The sequence below is a fragment of the Brassica oleracea genome, chromosome C7 (genome assembly GCF_000695525.1).
Source record: "Brassica oleracea var. oleracea cultivar TO1000 chromosome C7, BOL, whole genome shotgun sequence".
In the NCBI taxonomy this organism is placed as follows: domain Eukaryota; kingdom Viridiplantae; phylum Streptophyta; class Magnoliopsida; order Brassicales; family Brassicaceae; genus Brassica; species Brassica oleracea.
Window position 1 is genome coordinate 42,230,531 of NC_027754.1, and position 16,560 is coordinate 42,247,090.

General features: G+C 36.8%; 4 protein-coding genes and 1 pseudogene across 5 annotated transcripts; 3 read left to right on the forward strand and 2 right to left on the reverse strand.

Annotated features, from left to right (window-relative positions):
* Positions 1-21: 21 nt before the first annotated feature.
* LOC106303347 lies at positions 22-3,524 on the forward strand. Its single transcript, XM_013739640.1, has 3 exons — positions 22-301; positions 501-712; positions 783-3,524. The coding sequence occupies exons 1-3, from the start codon at positions 22-24 to the stop codon at positions 3,522-3,524; spliced, it is 3,234 nt and encodes a 1,077-aa protein (XP_013595094.1).
* A 2,133-nt stretch (positions 3,525-5,657) lies between these two features.
* On the forward strand, positions 5,658-6,817 carry LOC106304675. The gene is made up of 2 exons (XM_013741071.1): positions 5,658-5,830; positions 5,926-6,817. The coding sequence occupies exon 2, from the start codon at positions 5,989-5,991 to the stop codon at positions 6,460-6,462; it is 474 nt and encodes a 157-aa protein (XP_013596525.1). The 5' UTR covers positions 5,658-5,830; positions 5,926-5,988; the 3' UTR covers positions 6,463-6,817.
* Positions 6,818-7,739: 922 nt separating this feature from the next.
* On the forward strand, positions 7,740-9,106 carry LOC106306508 (autophagy-related protein 8a). 2 transcript variants are annotated; one of them, XM_013743153.1, is made up of 6 exons: positions 7,740-7,894; positions 8,016-8,069; positions 8,378-8,433; positions 8,519-8,571; positions 8,655-8,773; positions 8,858-9,106. In XM_013743153.1, exons 2-6 carry the CDS (start codon positions 8,027-8,029, stop codon positions 8,959-8,961), a joined length of 375 nt encoding a protein of 124 aa, XP_013598607.1. In that variant the 5' UTR covers positions 7,740-7,894; positions 8,016-8,026; the 3' UTR covers positions 8,962-9,106. The 2 variants fall into 2 exon arrangements, with proteins under 2 accessions (XP_013598607.1, XP_013598606.1); XM_013743152.1 differs by lacking the exon at positions 7,740-7,894 and having other exon boundaries at positions 7,973-8,069.
* LOC106306507 (5'-adenylylsulfate reductase 3, chloroplastic-like) lies at positions 9,082-11,025 on the reverse strand. Its single transcript, XM_013743151.1, has 3 exons — positions 10,702-11,025; positions 10,459-10,594; positions 9,082-10,379 (listed from the first exon to the last, which is right to left on the reverse strand). Exons 1-3 carry the CDS (start codon positions 10,934-10,936, stop codon positions 9,356-9,358), a joined length of 1,395 nt encoding a protein of 464 aa, XP_013598605.1. The 5' UTR covers positions 10,937-11,025; the 3' UTR covers positions 9,082-9,355.
* Positions 11,026-13,423: 2,398 nt separating this feature from the next.
* On the reverse strand, positions 13,424-16,040 carry LOC106303348 (annotated as a pseudogene).
* Between the last annotated feature and the right edge of the window lie 520 nt (positions 16,041-16,560).

Sequence of the window (16,560 nt, forward strand, 5' to 3'; positions counted from 1 at the left end):
GTAATCTAAAATCGGTTCCCCATGTCAAACCCTTGGTTGACGCCCCGCCGTGCTTCCGCCCTATCCCCTCCGTCTCTCGCCGCTGGTGATGACCAGAACCCCATCCCTCCTCTTCCCCCCGACCCTCCTGACCTTGGCCAATACCCTCCACTTTCTCCCTCTTCCACCAAAACCATCCTTGCCCGTAATTCTTCCCCCAAAACTGTTGTTTCTGTCAAAGGAACTTCTACCTCTACCGTTGGCTCTGCTGAAGCTAAGTCAACTCTTAAGCCTAAGATTATTGGATCTGAAGGCAAAACTGGTTCAGTTGCTTCTGGATCTGAGAAAACTTCTCCCCAACAATTCACAATTCTAAAACCAAAAAAAATCTTCCCCCCTCCAAACCAACCGAGCCGCATCCCCTCCGAGTCAAATCTCCACCCACTCTCCTCCTTCTGAAGAAACCTCCACCCGTACTACTCAACCTGAACAAACTGAAACCTCAGATATTTTGATGGCAGAAGCTCCTCTTCCAGCTTCTGTTACTCCTCCTCCTACTGTTAATGTGTCTCCTGCAGCTCAGCAAGAGCCACAAAAATCTTTTGTTCAGCAAATGCCACAAAATTCCTCTACTCAGCAGACTCCTTCCCTAGTTGAAAAAATCAGAAGATTAGAGGATAAGTCCCTCACGAGGCTTGCCCCAGTGTCTTTTGCAGAGAATGGAAGGCAAACTGTGTTGGAAACTCAAGAGCTTAAAAGGAGTGCTAAAAAACTTAAATACAGAAATTTTTTCAAATATTCAGATGAGGGTTAGTGAGGCTAACTGTTTGTTACAAGTTGTACAGGTGAAAGCATTGGAAGCTCCTACTGAAACTAACCTGTTGCAGGAGAGGGAAGCACTTCAAAAATGGTTGTTCTTGCGCCAGATTGAAGAATCCTACTTTCGCCAAAAATCAAGGGTTAACTGGCTTAAAGAGGGAGACCAGAACACTGCATATTTTTTCAGAGTATTTCAAACTAGAGTCAGCTACAACTCCATTCGTACATTCCAACTGTCCTCAGGAATCTTCATCTCTGATCCTCTGCTCATGAGTCACCTCGCCATAAAACACTTTCAGAGTATCCTCGGTCCTGAAACGCTTCACCCACTCCTGCTCACTTTGCATCCTTCTTGGTTCTCTGACCTGACTGGTTTTGTGTTCCCTCAACGCTTAACTGCCTCAATGACCTCTATCCCTTCAAGCACTGAGATCACTAAGGTTATGTTCAAACTCAACCCAAATAAGGCCCCCGGGCCGGATGGTCTGACCTCTGGATTTTTCAAGGCTACTTGGTCTCTACTGGGTGATGAGGTTGTCTGTTCTATCACTGATTTCTTCCTCAACTCTTTCCTTCCAGCCACAACAAACTCAGCTATCTTGTCTCTAGTGCCCAAGAGGCTGGGTGCTTCCTTCATCACCGACTATCGGCCAATTGCTTGCCTAAACACTATATACAAAGTGATCTCTAGGCTACTGGTACGTCGTCTGAAGCCGGTCTTGTCCTCCATCATTGTTCCAAATCAGACCGCATTTGTCAAAGACAGACTTCTTCTCGAGAACACTGTTCTTGCGGGTGAACTGGTCAACGGATATCACAAGAGACATGGTCCTAAAAGGATTACCATAAAGGTTGACATTGCAAAGGCTTTTGATACTCTCTCTTGGGAGTTCCTTTTCAACTGTTTGCAGGGGCTAGGGGTTCCAGAAATTCTAACTGGCTGGCTAAGGAAATGTGTCTGCACTACTAACTTCATGATAGGATACAACGGTCGGGTTCAAGGTTACTTTAAAGGGAAGCGGGGCTTAAGGCAGGGTGATCCTCTTTCTCCTTATCTCTTTGTGGTAGCGATGAACATCCTCTCCGTTATGCTGAACAAAGCCGCTGCGGACCTAAAGATTAAGTATCATCACAAGTGTGCTACTTCCAAGCTCACCCACCTTTGCTTCGCTGACGACCTCCTTATATTCATTGACGGTTCTATAGAATCAGTGCAGAATGTCCTCCAGGTCCTTAAGGAGTTTGAGATGCGGTCTGGGTTGGCGGTTAGTATAGAGAAGTCCTCCTTCTTTGCCTCGGGCCTTACTCAACAAGAATTAGATGCCATCAAAGTCTCCACTGGAATGCAACAAGGATCCCTCCCGGTTCGTTACTTAGGAGTCCCACTAAGTTCGAAAAAACTCTCCCTGGCTAACTGTGAGGTCCTCCTGCATCAAATAAAAGGAAAGATGACTTCTTGGAGTGCAAAAACTCTATCCTTTGCAGGACGACTGTTACTCATTAAGACTGTCATAGCGGGCATTAATAACTTTTGGTGCTCAACATTCATCCTTCCTAAAGAATGCATCCGGCGTATCAACTCTATATGTGGTCACTTCCTGTGGCAAAGAAACTTAGAAGGAGTCCATAACGCTAGGGTATCTTGGGAGATGGTTACTAAGACTAAGAAAGAGGGAGGACTAGGCATCAAAGATTTGGGAATTTGGAACAAGGCATGTTGTTTAAAGCTCATCTGGCTACTATTCTTCCAATCAGGTTCAGTTTGGGTCGCATGGTACAGAAATGAGGTGCTAAACGGGTGTATTAACAACTTTTGGACAGCAAAGAAAAGCCCTACGAACTCATGGCTGGATAACAAACTCCTAAAGCTACGAGGAGAGGTGTTTACCTGGATAAAATTGCGTGTGGGAGATGGGACTGATTGTCGGTTTTGGACTGATAATTGGTCTTCATTTGGCTCCCTACAGACATATCTCCTTAGAAATTCGACGTCAAGGTTAGGCATTCCAGCGACAGCTACTCTTTCAGAGATCAATGAGGATGGAAACTGGCTGCTCCCTCCTGCTCGTTCAGAAGAACTTCTAAACCTCCAAGTTTATCTTACTGAACTCACATTAACTGCAGGAAAAGACCGTTATGAATGGGTGCTGGAAGATAAACCTCTAACTAAGTTTGTGACTGGAGATGTCTATACTAAGCTGAAGGGGGAGACTCAAACATTACCATGGACAAAATTGGTGTGGATCAAAGGTGGTGTCCCTAAACATAGTTTTCTCACTTGGCTCTTTGCTCTTGACCGATGTCCAACTCGTGATCGCCTCCTCCGATGGGGCCTGCAAACAGACTCTAACTGTCTTCTCTGCAACATGGCTGATGAGTCTCGGGACCATCTTTATTTTCTGTGCCCTTTTGCGTGGAGTCTATGGACATTAGTGGCGCAAAGATGTAGACTTGTCTACGATAGACGTTGGGATCACTGCCTCACTCAACTACAATCACTATCAGGCAACAAATATGTGAGAAGGGTTACCTTGTTGGGATGGCAATCAACCGTTTATTGGATTTGGAGTGAAAGGAACAATAGACTACATCGAAACTCTTACCGCACGGTGGATGCTCTGTTTCGTCTTCTCGACAGACAAATTAGAGATAAGTTTTTGAGTCATCGTGATCACAATCCCCTTCTGGCGTCGAAACTTATGCAAATCTGGCTCCCATCTGATTGACTCTCTCTCTACGGACTGATCGAAGTTGTTTCCACCATCAACATCCACACTTGGGCCATAAGTGTGGTTGTATCTGATCTTTAACTATTGGGTTTGTTTTTAACTATTAGATTATTTTTATGGGGTTGTTTTCTATTGGCTTTGGGCCGTTTAACTATAGCCTTTGGGCTTGAAACTCTTTTGTATTTTTTCTGCAATTTCAATATGAAAGCCATTAGTCAAAAAAAAAAAAAACATGAAACTAAATATTTAAAAAAGTACTGAATGAAAATGAGATTTGTTTATATATTTATAATTTATTCAGCTTTTATTACCACTTTAAATCCTGCATTTGTTTTTTCCTAATATAAAAATCGTTCTATTAAATGTAGGAGATTATAAAATAGTGTGTTTTACAGATCTTCTCAGATCCAGTTTCTGTTTCAAACGAAAAGCCCACAAGTTAATGTAATAAAGAATCAACATTAAATGAGACTGAACGAAGCCCATATAAATAAACCCAAATTGAAAGTGTAGTGGCTCTCTTGGCTGAAGCCCTAGCGATCCGGTCTGCTCTTCAACACGACATTCATCTTGGCTACTCCTAAATCTGGCTTCGATCAGATTCTCTTATGCTCGTCCGAGCCATCACTTCGATCGTCAACCGAAGATCCTCCATGGAGTTCTATCGGATACCGGAGTTCTATCATTTCTGTTTAATTTCTGCTTCTTTTCTTTTACCCTAAGAGAACTTAATGGGCCAGCGGACCTATTGGCAAAAGCTACTCTTTGTAATATAAATTCCTCTTGGGCCTAGCCCAATTTTTAATTTATGAAAGAAAAATGGTTGCTAAAAAAATAAAAAATAGACCCAAATTGATGTAGTCATTTGAACTATGTCAGCATGTCACTAGTGTGATTGGAGTGAATAACTCAAAAGAGTATAGCTAGAACCATCGTCACATGCAGCCGATCGAGAAAGAGGTTTCAATGCCGTCTCATGTTCAACACATTCTGCACTTTTATTCTTCTCTTGTAGATTGATAATTTCATGTTACAACTCAAAACTCATCCACTAAAAAAGCCATCGTCCAACTCGAATCTACAGCCAAACGGTTAAAGCCTCATATGTTCCAACATATCATTCTAATTTCACAGTTTCTACACTTTCAATGTACATGAAGTCATGAGCTTTGCAAGGAACAATATTTTTTTTGGGTCAAACGGTTAAGTTCTTTGAGGTTTTTTCTTAAGTTAGGCTCGAGGTCCTTTACAAGTTAGGGTACATATATATCTTTTAAAATTGGAGAGGTTAAATAAGAAACTTTCACAATTTAGAGGTCTTATATTCACGGTCGGCTCAAGGCAAAAAGATATTTTAGTTATTTTTAAAATTTTGGGCTCCTCTTTAATACTATTTTTGTTAAAAGCTGTTTGGGCTCCGGAGCCCATGCCCCTTGCCCCATGCCCTAAGCCTGCCCTGCTTATATTTAAACTACACTTTTCCATACATCGTGCTTTCGAATAACATGCCTTGTGAGGAGACCCACGAAACGTTTGATTGGATAGACTAACAATTTTTTTTTTTTTGCTGATTAAAAAGATAAAATTAAATTAAAATGCGCATCAATCGCGGACCGCCGCGTGTCAGTGGAGCCCGCGAACAGTGCAAGAAATATACCAAAATCGATCCTTATTTCATTTCTTCTATTACCGTTTTTAACACAAAAAATGGACTCTACCACTTAAAACCCCCTCTTGTAACCGGCGATAATCCTGCTCTTATAAATTTAGTTTAAAAGAAACAATTAAGCGAAGATTCTAAAAAAGGATAATATAGAATGCTCACAAGTTCTTTTTGGAGAGAATTTTTACTTATTTGATATTTCCTCTTTAATTCCTAACAAAATCTGTATAGCTAAAAAAGATTAGAGAGTACAATGTGGGTTAGGAAAAAGATTGAGATAAAGCAAGTCTTTTCATATAGTACAGTTTTTTTGTCTTCTTGCATGAATCAGACTCTATCAATAATTTTGGCATGTCTTAGTAGAAATAGTACCAAAGGCTACCACTCCTCTATGATCTAAACCTTTTAATTATTTTATTTATTATATATTTAATTCATAGTTATGGCACCCCGAAAAAGTACGAAATTATTACAGTTTTGGATCTTTATGAATCCTCTGCCTATTGTGGAGGCTTTTGATTCCCTTGAAGCAATCAATGCCTATATGTCTCTCATTTGCCAGCAAAGAGAGATTGTTTAATGTTGTTTATGGTTCACATTTTTATACATCACACACTGAATCTTCCTCTGCTTCTCTCAGGTAATTTAATACTGTCTCTCTCTCTCTCTTTCTATCTCTATTTGTTCTTTCTTTTGGTTTTAAGATAAAATGTTGGAGTATTCTCATTGATTCAGGAGGAAGAATACCACTTAGTTGCAGCTAGAAGAAGAAATTCAGTAGGGTTTTCTTGAGTGACAATGGAAGGGGGAGAAGAGTTTCAAGAAGAAGATGTGTGGTCAGTTTTGAGAGAAAAGGAAACTCAAGGTCCTCAAATGAGAATTTCCAAAAGTAGCAATCTCTTCTCAGCCGCTTCTTCATCTTCTGCAAGGTATATTCCTAAGGGCAAGGAGGTCTGGGGGGAAAAACAGTCATCTGCTCCAATGAATGTTCCTGACTGGTCCAAGATTTATGGGAATACGAAGAAGAGCACCAGAAGCAACCATTTGCATTCGTGGGCCACTCATGATGAAGATGATGATGAAGACTCAATGGTTCCTCCACATGAACTGGTGGCAAAAAGACTTGCAAGAACGCAGATCTCATCTTTCTCCATGTGTGAAGGAATTGGAAGAACACTCAAAGGAAGAGATCTCAGCAAAACAAGAAATGCTGTCTTAACCAAGACAGGCTTCTTGGAATCGAACGTCACCTTCACATCATCGCCACCATAGTTATGTCATGGTATATGGAGAGCATGATCAATATCTCATAACTCTCTTTACCACCACCATACCATCTTATTATCATGAATTTAAACCTAAACTTTATGGTATCCACATGATTTATTTAAAAATGCAATGTTATTGTCGTTATCATCATGTAGGGAATCATGACTCTACCAATATGGTTGAGTTCTCTTTCTTTTTCGTTGTTGTTAGGTTTTTGGATTTTTTAGATAAGTATGATGATGACAATGAGGATGACTTGTCAAGCCCATGCATGGGACCCATATCATTTTTTCTTATGTTTTCTTTAATTCGTATTAATAGGCTTAAGATTTTAATTTTCGGAAAATGGCAATCCTTTGGAACCTTTGATAATGAATTTTGAGAACCCCTCGATCTACTCGCCATTTGCTGTGCTCGATCAAGGAGAAAATGTTGGTGATGATACCATCATTTTTGTTCCGACATAAGATTAAGGGCTCGTGCAATATTGCTCATTAGCTTTCCACTTTCATTGCTGTATAAGTCCTATCAAGTAAAGATGGTGTTGCTAGGTGATGGGTATCATTTACCATTTCGGGTTTTAGTTTTGGATATTTGTTTGAAATTCTCTTACAACCGTAAATCATTTTGTTTTGTTTGAATCTGTTTAATTTGTTTAAAAATGTTTAAATTTATTGTTAAAATCACTTTCAGAATATAAATCTACGATAAAAAAATTACTTTAATAAAGGCACTATAGTAAGATTTATTTCAAACTACTAATATATTATTAACTGCACTATGGTTGGGCTTTGGTTTAGTTTGTTCAATTTATTAACAAAACATATCAGATTATAAACATAACTAGTTTGTTCTTCATCAAATTTTTCTTTACTTGTAGTAAAATTCAGTTTAGTTCTATACTTCGATCCTATCTACATTCTCACTTAGAGTCAGCTTTACTAGCAAGTTGCAGCAACTAGCAACTAGAAGGCCAATTTTTCATTGATATATGCCCAAAACCAACCCTCTTTAATGTTTTATACTCCATGATTTATATATTCTATAATAATGGACTCTTGCGAAATTTAAAATTGTGCCATTAGCTTAACACTAAGAAATATATTAGAAGCTATACAACTAACCGAATAATAAGGCCCATTTGGCCCAAAAGGCTCGAAATAATTCGACGGTGCTGACGTAAGACAGGTGTAAGAGATTGCTTGTCGTTCAATCAACTATCAATACTAAGCCAAGTGGTTAACGATTCCACAAACAGTGGAAGTAACGGTTCCGTGTAGGCAACCCTTTTAGAAAACCCTAAATCAATTATTTACTTTTTGGTTTAGTTTTAATACTCTTTAGCCTCTTTTGATATTGACTTCTTATCCTTGTCAAATCGATTTTTCCCAGCAAACCCCAAGTTTCGACGAATCGCATACAGTTTCTTCTTCGGGTATGTTTCTAGGGTTGTTCTCTGTTTATTACTTTCCTGATCTCGCAGACGGTCGAGTTTAATCATAGATCGTGTTTTATAAATCTCGAGATTATGATCTTTGCGTGTTTGAAATTTGCAGAGTCCAATCGAATGGCCATGGCTAAGAGTTCCTTCAAGCTTTCTCATCCTCTCGGTTAGTTCCTCAGATCCTCTCGTTTTTGTTTCTTAGTTCTTTTATTACCGAACACAAGTTTCTGAGTTTTTTTTATTACAGAACATAAGCTTCAGATCGTTTAGTTTTGTCTGTAAAATTTACAGAACCTTGTTTCGGTTCAACTTTTGCATATGATTTTTATTCCTTGTATGCTGTTTATCTCTCTGTTTGTGTTCTTTCTTGCTTCCTATGAATACTAATTAGACTAAACCAAGCCTAGTTATTCTCTAAACCGCAGATTTGTTCTTATGTGGTTTGATCTTTGCTTTGTTATTTTGTTTAATCAGAGGCAAGGATGGGTGAAGCTACTCGAATCAGAGAGAAGTACCCTGACAGAGTCCCTGTACGCTCTCACTTGATTAAACATTATATTATTTTACTAAATTTAGTTAAGCATTGTTCTGATTTTAGAAACTTATGTTGTATAGGTGATTGTTGAAAAGGCAGGACAAAGTGATGTTCCTGACATTGACAAGAAGAAGTAAGTTATTTGCTTAGTTCATCTTCTCTGTAATCCTGAAGATTATGTATGCTTAAATCAACACACAAATATTGTTTGTTTAGGTATCTCGTCCCAGCAGACCTAACCGTTGGTCAATTTGTTTACGTGGTTCGCAAAAGAATCAAGCTTGGTGCTGAGAAAGCAATCTTTGTCTTTGTCAAAAACACATTGCCTCCTACTGGTAAGTGGACTCTTTCAAGACTTAATAACATTCAAGATCAAAGTAATTTTTGAAGTCTCATGTTTCTTGTTTATTAATTAACAGCTGCATTGATGTCTGCAATCTATGAAGAGCACAAAGATGAAGATGGGTTCCTCTACATGACTTACAGTGGAGAGAACACTTTTGGATCTCTTATCACTTATTGATTAAACTTTGATCTTTCTATGACTTTGATGATGTATATACATAAACTAGGAAGATAAGATGTACATTCCTCTTCCTTCTCTCTGGCTTTTGCTTTGCTTTTTCATGTTTTGGATTTATAATAATTAGAAACCTTTCTTTTACATTCTTTTACACTCCAATATTAAAGCCATTGTTGGAAAACTTGTTTACATAATCATATAAGCAAACATAGTACAAAAATGAGAAGTTTGGTAAACAAAAATATAAGCACAAAAGCAAACATTTTAACCACAACTATACATTCAGTAGAGGATCTCATGATCTTCATTTGTTCTAGCATTCTGGAACAAGACTGAATGGAACAAGACTGAATGGTTCTTTCTCCTCGCAAAGTCGACGGATTTTTCGCAGTTTTTACCTAACAAGATTCAAGAAAGATGTCAAAGAATCAACATCTCTCTTCTCAGATGGATACTTGATAGGTCTTGAAGAGTTCTTCGGGAACACAAGTATCGTCGGAAAGCTCCCAAGCTGCAACTCACTTTTAGCGAACTCCTTCTGGTCTCCATCAGCTCTAAACTTAGCCACCTTCACGCCATCTCCTCCCCTCAACTTATCTGCCAACTCATCAAACGAAGCCTCCATCGCTTGGCAAAACGGGCACCAAGGCGCATAAAGCACAACGATCCAAGCCTCCTTCCTGTTCTCCAGCTTCATCAGATTCTCAATCCCTTGCCTGCTCAAGCTCACAACGTTCTCGCTTCTGAAAATATCATCGACCGTTGATGTTGTTCCATTGACATTAACCGTTGCGTTACTCTCTTTGATGTTCCCTTTGTGAAGTCCACACTCTTTAGCCTTAGCGTCTTCCCACCACCACCTCCCTTCCCTCTCGTGCTGACCTGGCAAAACCGCCCTCGTGCACGGCTCGCACCCTATGGAAACATACCCCGCAGCGTGCAGCGTGTTGACGGGAACATCCATAGTCCTCAAAAAGCTCCAAACATCGTTCCCTTCTACGTTCGCAACCGGGTTCCACTTCACCAAGCTACCAGCTCCACCGTCTAGTCCTTCAAAAACTGGATCGACTTGAACAACGGGGATCTCTGATCTTGTCCCTGGTGATTGATCTTTTCTTTGTCCCGTGATCCAAGCGCGTAAACCTTTTAAAGCACGCCTCAACGGTCTCACTTTTCTGATGCGGCAACACTCTTGATGACCGTCTTCGTAGAAAGAGAACAAACCTTTGTTTCTAACCAAAGCTTGAACCTCGACAGCGTCAGGAAACATGTACTCGATTCGAATACCGTAGTGTTTCTCCACGGTGTCGAAGAGTCTGTATGTTTCTGGATTCAATCTCCCTGTGTCTAAGCTGAATACTCTGTAAGGTCTTCCTGTTAAATGAGCATACTCAATAAGAGCAACATCTTCAGCTCCACTGATAACAAAACAAAAAATAAATTAGCAAAAACACGTTCTTAACTGAAAAAAAGTTTAATATTATAATGATTCATTACCTAAAGGCAATTGCAATATCGTTTCCGAATTTTTCAAGAGCCTTGTCCATGATTTCAAGAGGAGAAGCGGTCTCTAGCTTCTTTGCTAGCTCCTCAAAGTCTTCCACTTCGATCACATCTACTTTCTCTCTAATCTCTGTTTTTTTTTGTAAATAAGGGGACAATATCATTAGCATATATATATATATATATATATACTAAACCAACAAAAACTAAACCAAAATCCAGTTTAAAATAACTTACCAGAGGCAACCATGGATGCTGCTTGAGGAGGAACCGTAGATTCCTTTGTGATTGACTGCACGTTCAGAGCTTTCACCGAGGATCGTTTCCCGGATATACTTAGAGACGCTGATGAGACATTGATACGATCTGATAACCTCAACGAACCGATTTGTGGAGCTTTGAGGTCTGACGAAGGGAAGCTATAGGTTGAGATCGCAGAAGAAGATGAATAAACGTTGATTGCTAGTGCCATTTCACACCAAACAAAATTATTTTATAAATTTTTCAGACAATTGTACGATCTAAGTGTTGTTTTGTTTGGTTTGAGATCTATCTGTCCGAACAAATGTGGGATTATAAAAGAAGCAGGTGAAACTAGGTTCATTGAATCTGGACACCTTTTTTATTTTAAGCGGCGGCATCTCTTTTTTATCATTGCTTGCGTCAGTTTTGGTCGTGTGGTACAGAAGCTTGGTCAACATTGGCCGCACGAATCTTTTTTCTCGAATATGTAACTCATTTTTCGGTAATACGAAACATATTTTTTGACGCTAATTGTTTTTCAAATTCTATTTATAGATTTTATTTTATTCTAGAAATCTGATTAAGATATATTTGAAGTTTCACTACTCAAAACTTCAAATTTGAAGTTTCATATTTTATTTGCATTTTGATCCCTACAATTACACAACACATTTATGATTCATAAATATTTTCTTGTTTATCGTTTTAATCTTTATAAGAATTATATCTCATAAATATTTAAGTTTTGTTTACAAAATTTAAGTTTATACATAAAATTAAATAAAACTTTAAAATAAGATTTAAAATATTTAAAACTAGATTTAGATAACAAAAATATACAAAAGAAACTTAACAAAAATGCTTTTAAAAATTACATGAAGACATATCTATTTACACAAATTTAAATATTACAACAGCACTAATAGTCAGGTAAGTTTGAACCGGAACTTTCAAAATTTCTAAATATTGTCTAATTTTTTTGTGTAACTGAAGATGGTCGTTATTGTTGTTGTTGATGATGTATTTTCGTACAATTATTTCTTGTTTATATTGAATATATTCACGAGTATTAATATTATCGATAAAAATTAGTTTTTTAGCAATATTTTATGTTTATCTTTTACTTTCTTGTTCTTATCTAATGCATTTACAAGTATTAATATCACTCAATTTCAACAATTGCTATATCTAATCTACAAATTAAAAATGAGGATAACTATTTTTACTTCAAAATGCACTAGTAGATCATATATGCATTACGAAAATCACTTAATAGACTAATATGGTATTTTGATTGAAGTTTAATATTAATTAAATTATTTTGTTTAAAAATTTATATTTTAATATAAAATTTTATTAATTAATATTGTTGTAATATGTTTATATATGTGCTAATTATTTACAAAATTTTTATGAATTCAAATTAGTTATGATAAATATAAGGACCATATTATAAAATACAAATAGTTTTAAAGTTGAGTTTGAAGTTTTGCTTTTAGAGAAGAATACCTTTAAACTTCAAATATAAAGTTTTGGAAACTTCAAAAAATAGAGTTCCTTTTTAGAGATGTTCTTAGCTTTATTAACAAAATCTCATCAAATCACTTGTCTTTTTTAGCTTTCTCTTCTTCCTTCATCTTCTTCTCCCACCTTCTCTTCTGGTAATCAACAAGCATATGAGGTATCTCCAGCATCAGCTTCGCAATCCTCTCTCTTTTCTCAGCTGAGATTCTGTGGCACTTATGACATTTCCTATTCTTCCTCAATCCTCATCGCTTTCCTCTCTGGATCATAAGGCCAATCCTCTCCAGCAATCAACATTTCTTTCCTCGGAGCCGGCCTTATTATTAACTATTTTAGTTTTAACGAAAGAGGTAATTACATCCGTAAACTCAACAAAATCAACCTGTTCATTGTGTATCTTGATGTGAATATGTAACTACCACAGTATTATTTATCACATTTATGAGGTTTGAAATAAGTATGGACTATAAGCTAAATGATCAATATAAATATTTAACTAATTTTAGAGCATAATATATATATACGAATACTTTTTGAATGTCGATTTCATGTTCATCCATATAGGTATAATAGGACTCATTTCATCCATAGAGGATCGTGGTAATTGTTTACCAACTTAATCATATTCTTCTACGTACTTCACCTACCTAAGCATTCCAGTGCATGTGACAAAATTCAACTACTCATGTTTTGTCAAGAAAAAAAGCATTGCGAACTCTAAATATGAAAGCCACCTTACAAAAAAAATGTCTGAGAAAGGAATTGATTTAGTATCATACAAGATAAAGCTCTTATGCACATTTAAGTCATGCCACAAACCAGTTTTTGTTCCATATTATCGGCTTGTAGCTTGGAATTTAGATAAACATGAAGGTTCGGATAAAAAATGATGATCAAGAAAATATTACCAATAATTATTAATGCTTAAGTTCAAAAACAAAACAACGAAGAGAAACCCCTGTAGTTAAGGATCGATGTGAGATGTCAATCTAAATCCCATATTGGAAATTAGACAAAGGAGAGTCTAATATATAAAGATATGTCCAACTCTAATTAGTACGAGGTTTTTTGGGAAGGAGCCCAAAAGTAAATCCATGCGGGTCAGCCTCTTAGGCCCAAAGTAGACAATATCGTACTAAACGGATAATATATAGTTGGACATGGGATTGCATCATGGATTGAATCCCAACAATCAATCATTCCTGAAACTTGGTAAGAACCAACGAGCTCTAGAGAATGAAACACAGGAAGAAACAAGTTCTGGTAGTTGTTCAATCATCACCAGTGAAGTAAATGGAGTTACTAATGATGCCTTCCTGGTCCTTAGCAAGCACTGTAATACCCAAATCCAAAATAATCGCCTCATCTCCCAAAGAAAAAAATTTCCTCCAACCCCTTTGATGAATCCGTCTTGAAAATTTTAAAGCTCCATGTTTCGGACATAAAAGGACATTCGCTCTTAACAATTAAGACATCTCCTCGTACAGTGACTACCACACTATTCCTCATGCGGACCGCTTGGACATGCAGTGGAACACCATGCAATCTCATCAGGCCTCCTACGCTAACTCTGGAAACTTGTAGCGGGAATTCACCAGAAAAGTCGAAAATATGGAGTGCATCATAGGCGAGACAATAGAGTTTGTGATCTTTGAATACCATGTCTTCTTGGTCTTGGATGCCTTCTGAGAACTGTTTCCACGAGTTATCACCTTTCTTGCAATAAACAAGATCTTCTCCTATAACAAGGTAATCTTTGGTTTGATCGTCTATCCACAATATCGGACAATTAAATCATCGATCCGACGTTATAGGTAGTAGATTGATCCTCACACTGGTTAAGAGATTTAAAATACTCCATAAACAGTGTCTTCCCAGTCATAACAAGGATCCATCAAAAGCTAGCTTCTAGAAGTCGCCAAACATAAAGTATCTGCAAAGTCGTCGCCAAGATGTTGAGTTTTGTAGAGCCTGGGGCTGTTCGTTTCTCCATCCAGATGAGTCATCTGAATGAAGATGAGAGTTTTGTTCGTTTAGGCATTAAAAATACAAGCCATCTGGATGACTCATCTGAATGAGTTTTAAAAATTTAGGATTAATTTTGAAAATCAGCTCGTTGATCAAAATTGGATCATCTGGATGAAGATGAGTTTGTCAAAATGGTATAATGTCTATTATACCCTCATATAATTAACAAATTGTAAACTCAAACCTAATATCATTTTATCAATCATGAAAAACGACAAAACCACCCAAAAAAAAATTCCCACCAAAACTACAAAACACATTTTTCTTCCAAAACCACAAAACACGTTTTCCTGCCAACATCGCAAAATCGAGTTTTCCTGCCAAAACCGCAAAACGCGTTTTTTCGCCAAAACTGCAAAAACGCGCTTCCCGCCAAAATTGCATTTTCCCGTCAAAACCGCAAAAACGTGTTTTCCCGCCAAAAAAAGCAAAAACGTGTTTTCCCGCCAAAAAAGCAAAAACACGTTTTCCCGCCAAAATTGCGAAAACGTATTCAACTGCAAAACGTGTTTTCCGTCAAAACCGTAATAATACGTTTTCCCGTCAAAATCACAAATAAGCGTTTTTTCGCCAAAACCGCAAAAGCGCATTTTCCCCATAAAACCGTAAATCGTGTTTTCCCACCAAAATCGCAAAGCACTTTTTCCGCTAAAACCGTAAAAAGTGGTTTCTTGCCAAAACCGCAAAAATGTGTTTTTCCGCCAAAACCGCAAAAACGTGTTTTCCCGCCAAAACTGCAAAAATATATTTCCCCATAAAAATTGTAAAATTGTGCTTCCCACCAAAACCGCAAAAACGTATTTTTCCGCCAAAATCTCAAAAGCGCGGTTTCTCGCCAAAGTCGCAAAAATGCATTTTACTACCAAAATCGCAAAAGGCATTTTCCCGCCAAACGCATTTTTCGAAAAAAATACAAAAATGTGTTTCCCGCCAAAACCTTAAAAACGTGTTTTCCCGCAAAAACCGCAAAAACACATTTTTCTGCCGAAACTGCAAAATTTGAGTATATGATGCTCTTACCATTGCTTTCATCTTTTAAATTTTAGTTTTATAAAATTTGAGTTTGGACTTTGAGTTTCTACTTTGAGTTGTTTGGAAGTTTAATCAAATTTGAGTTTTTGTTATGAGTTTTATGAAAAGTTATAATCGTAGTTAAATTTTAATACAAATTTAAATAAAATAAATTTATTTATATGAAATAAAAATTTATAAATTTGAAATGCTAATTTTAAAATAATTTCAGTGTAAATATATTGTATACTAAATAATAAAAGTTAGTATAGTTAAAATTAATATCAAACATATGATTAAATCAAAACAATGGTATATTTATAACTTGTTTATTAAGCTCATTTGGATGGAAGTAGAAATAAAGAAACAAACATAAAATCTATCCATATGACTCATACTCATCTAGATGTTTCATCTAGATGGAGAAACGAACAGCTACTAAAATATGAATGGATCATTTGGATGGATCACATAGATGGAGCAGCTGGATGGAGATAGTAGATGGAGAAACGAACATCCCCCTTTTCTTCTCTATCTTCAGGATTGAACAAGAGACAGTAGGTCTTTTCCTCTGGGGGTAGAATCATCCACGGGATCTTATTGTTTGGCATAGATTGTCTCGAAGCAGATAACTAAGATGAACAAACCGATTTAGCTCGATCGAACTCGGCAAAGCCAAGGCGCTCGAAGATCAGTTGCATGAGATCTAGAGGAAGCTCGGACCAGCAATGAGGAGGAGATTGGGCTAGGGCTAACGGTGGTGAAGCCATCTCACGAGATCTTGCCATCTCACGAGATCTTAACGGTGAAACCTTCATTTTAGAATAAAACTAGATTTTAACCAGCAGTGCATATATTTTTTATTTTATAAATGTCTTTGATATTATTATAAGTTTTTTAAATATATAATTTATACTTTAGTATTATATATTGGGTAACTCTGTAATATTATTTTTTATATTTCTTATTCGGTATTATTAATATATAATAATTTTTTTTAATATTCCATTTGTTTTAAAATATAAGTAGTTTTACTTAAAAGCACTAATATTAAGAAAATTGTTATTTTTAAAAAAGTATTGTTTAATCAATAAATTCAAACAATTATTAAAAATCTAACATTATTTCAAGGATCACACAATATCCAATAAATGAAAAGGTGTATTGAAATATGTAAGCTACTAATATTGTGAAACAATTTTTTTTTGGCTAAAACTATCTGCAATTAACAGAGGGAGTATATTTTACCTTATTATTAATTTTTAATTACTTTCTAATATATTTTCGAGT

Excerpts from the sequence above, each read along its gene's own strand:
- LOC106303347 (XM_013739640.1), top strand. The coding sequence starts at position 22 with ATGTCAAACCCTTGGTTGACGCCCCGCCGTGCTTCCGCCCTATCCCCT. Across the intron at positions 302-500 it reads TGGATCTGAAGGCAAAACTG|AAGCTCCTCTTCCAGCTTCT; the intron begins GTTCAGTTGCTT and ends TTTTGATGGCAG. Across the intron at positions 713-782 it reads CAGAGAATGGAAGGCAAACT|ATGAGGGTTAGTGAGGCTAA; the intron begins GTGTTGGAAACT and ends TCAAATATTCAG.
- LOC106304675 (XM_013741071.1), top strand. The coding sequence starts at position 5,989 with ATGGAAGGGGGAGAAGAGTTTCAAGAAGAAGATGTGTGGTCAGTTTTG.
- LOC106306508 (XM_013743152.1), top strand. The coding sequence starts at position 7,988 with ATGATCTTTGCGTGTTTGAAATTTGCAGAGTCCAATCGAATGGCCATG. Across the intron at positions 8,070-8,377 it reads CAAGCTTTCTCATCCTCTCG|AGGCAAGGATGGGTGAAGCT; the intron begins GTTAGTTCCTCA and ends TTGTTTAATCAG. Across the intron at positions 8,572-8,654 it reads CCTGACATTGACAAGAAGAA|GTATCTCGTCCCAGCAGACC; the intron begins GTAAGTTATTTG and ends TTGTTTGTTTAG.
- LOC106306507 (XM_013743151.1), bottom strand. The coding sequence starts at position 10,936 with ATGGCACTAGCAATCAACGTTTATTCATCTTCTTCTGCGATCTCAACC. Across the intron at positions 10,595-10,701 it reads AGCATCCATGGTTGCCTCTG|AGATTAGAGAGAAAGTAGAT; the intron begins GTAAGTTATTTT and ends AAAAAAAAACAG. Across the intron at positions 10,380-10,458 it reads GATATTGCAATTGCCTTTAG|TGGAGCTGAAGATGTTGCTC; the intron begins GTAATGAATCAT and ends TTTTGTTATCAG.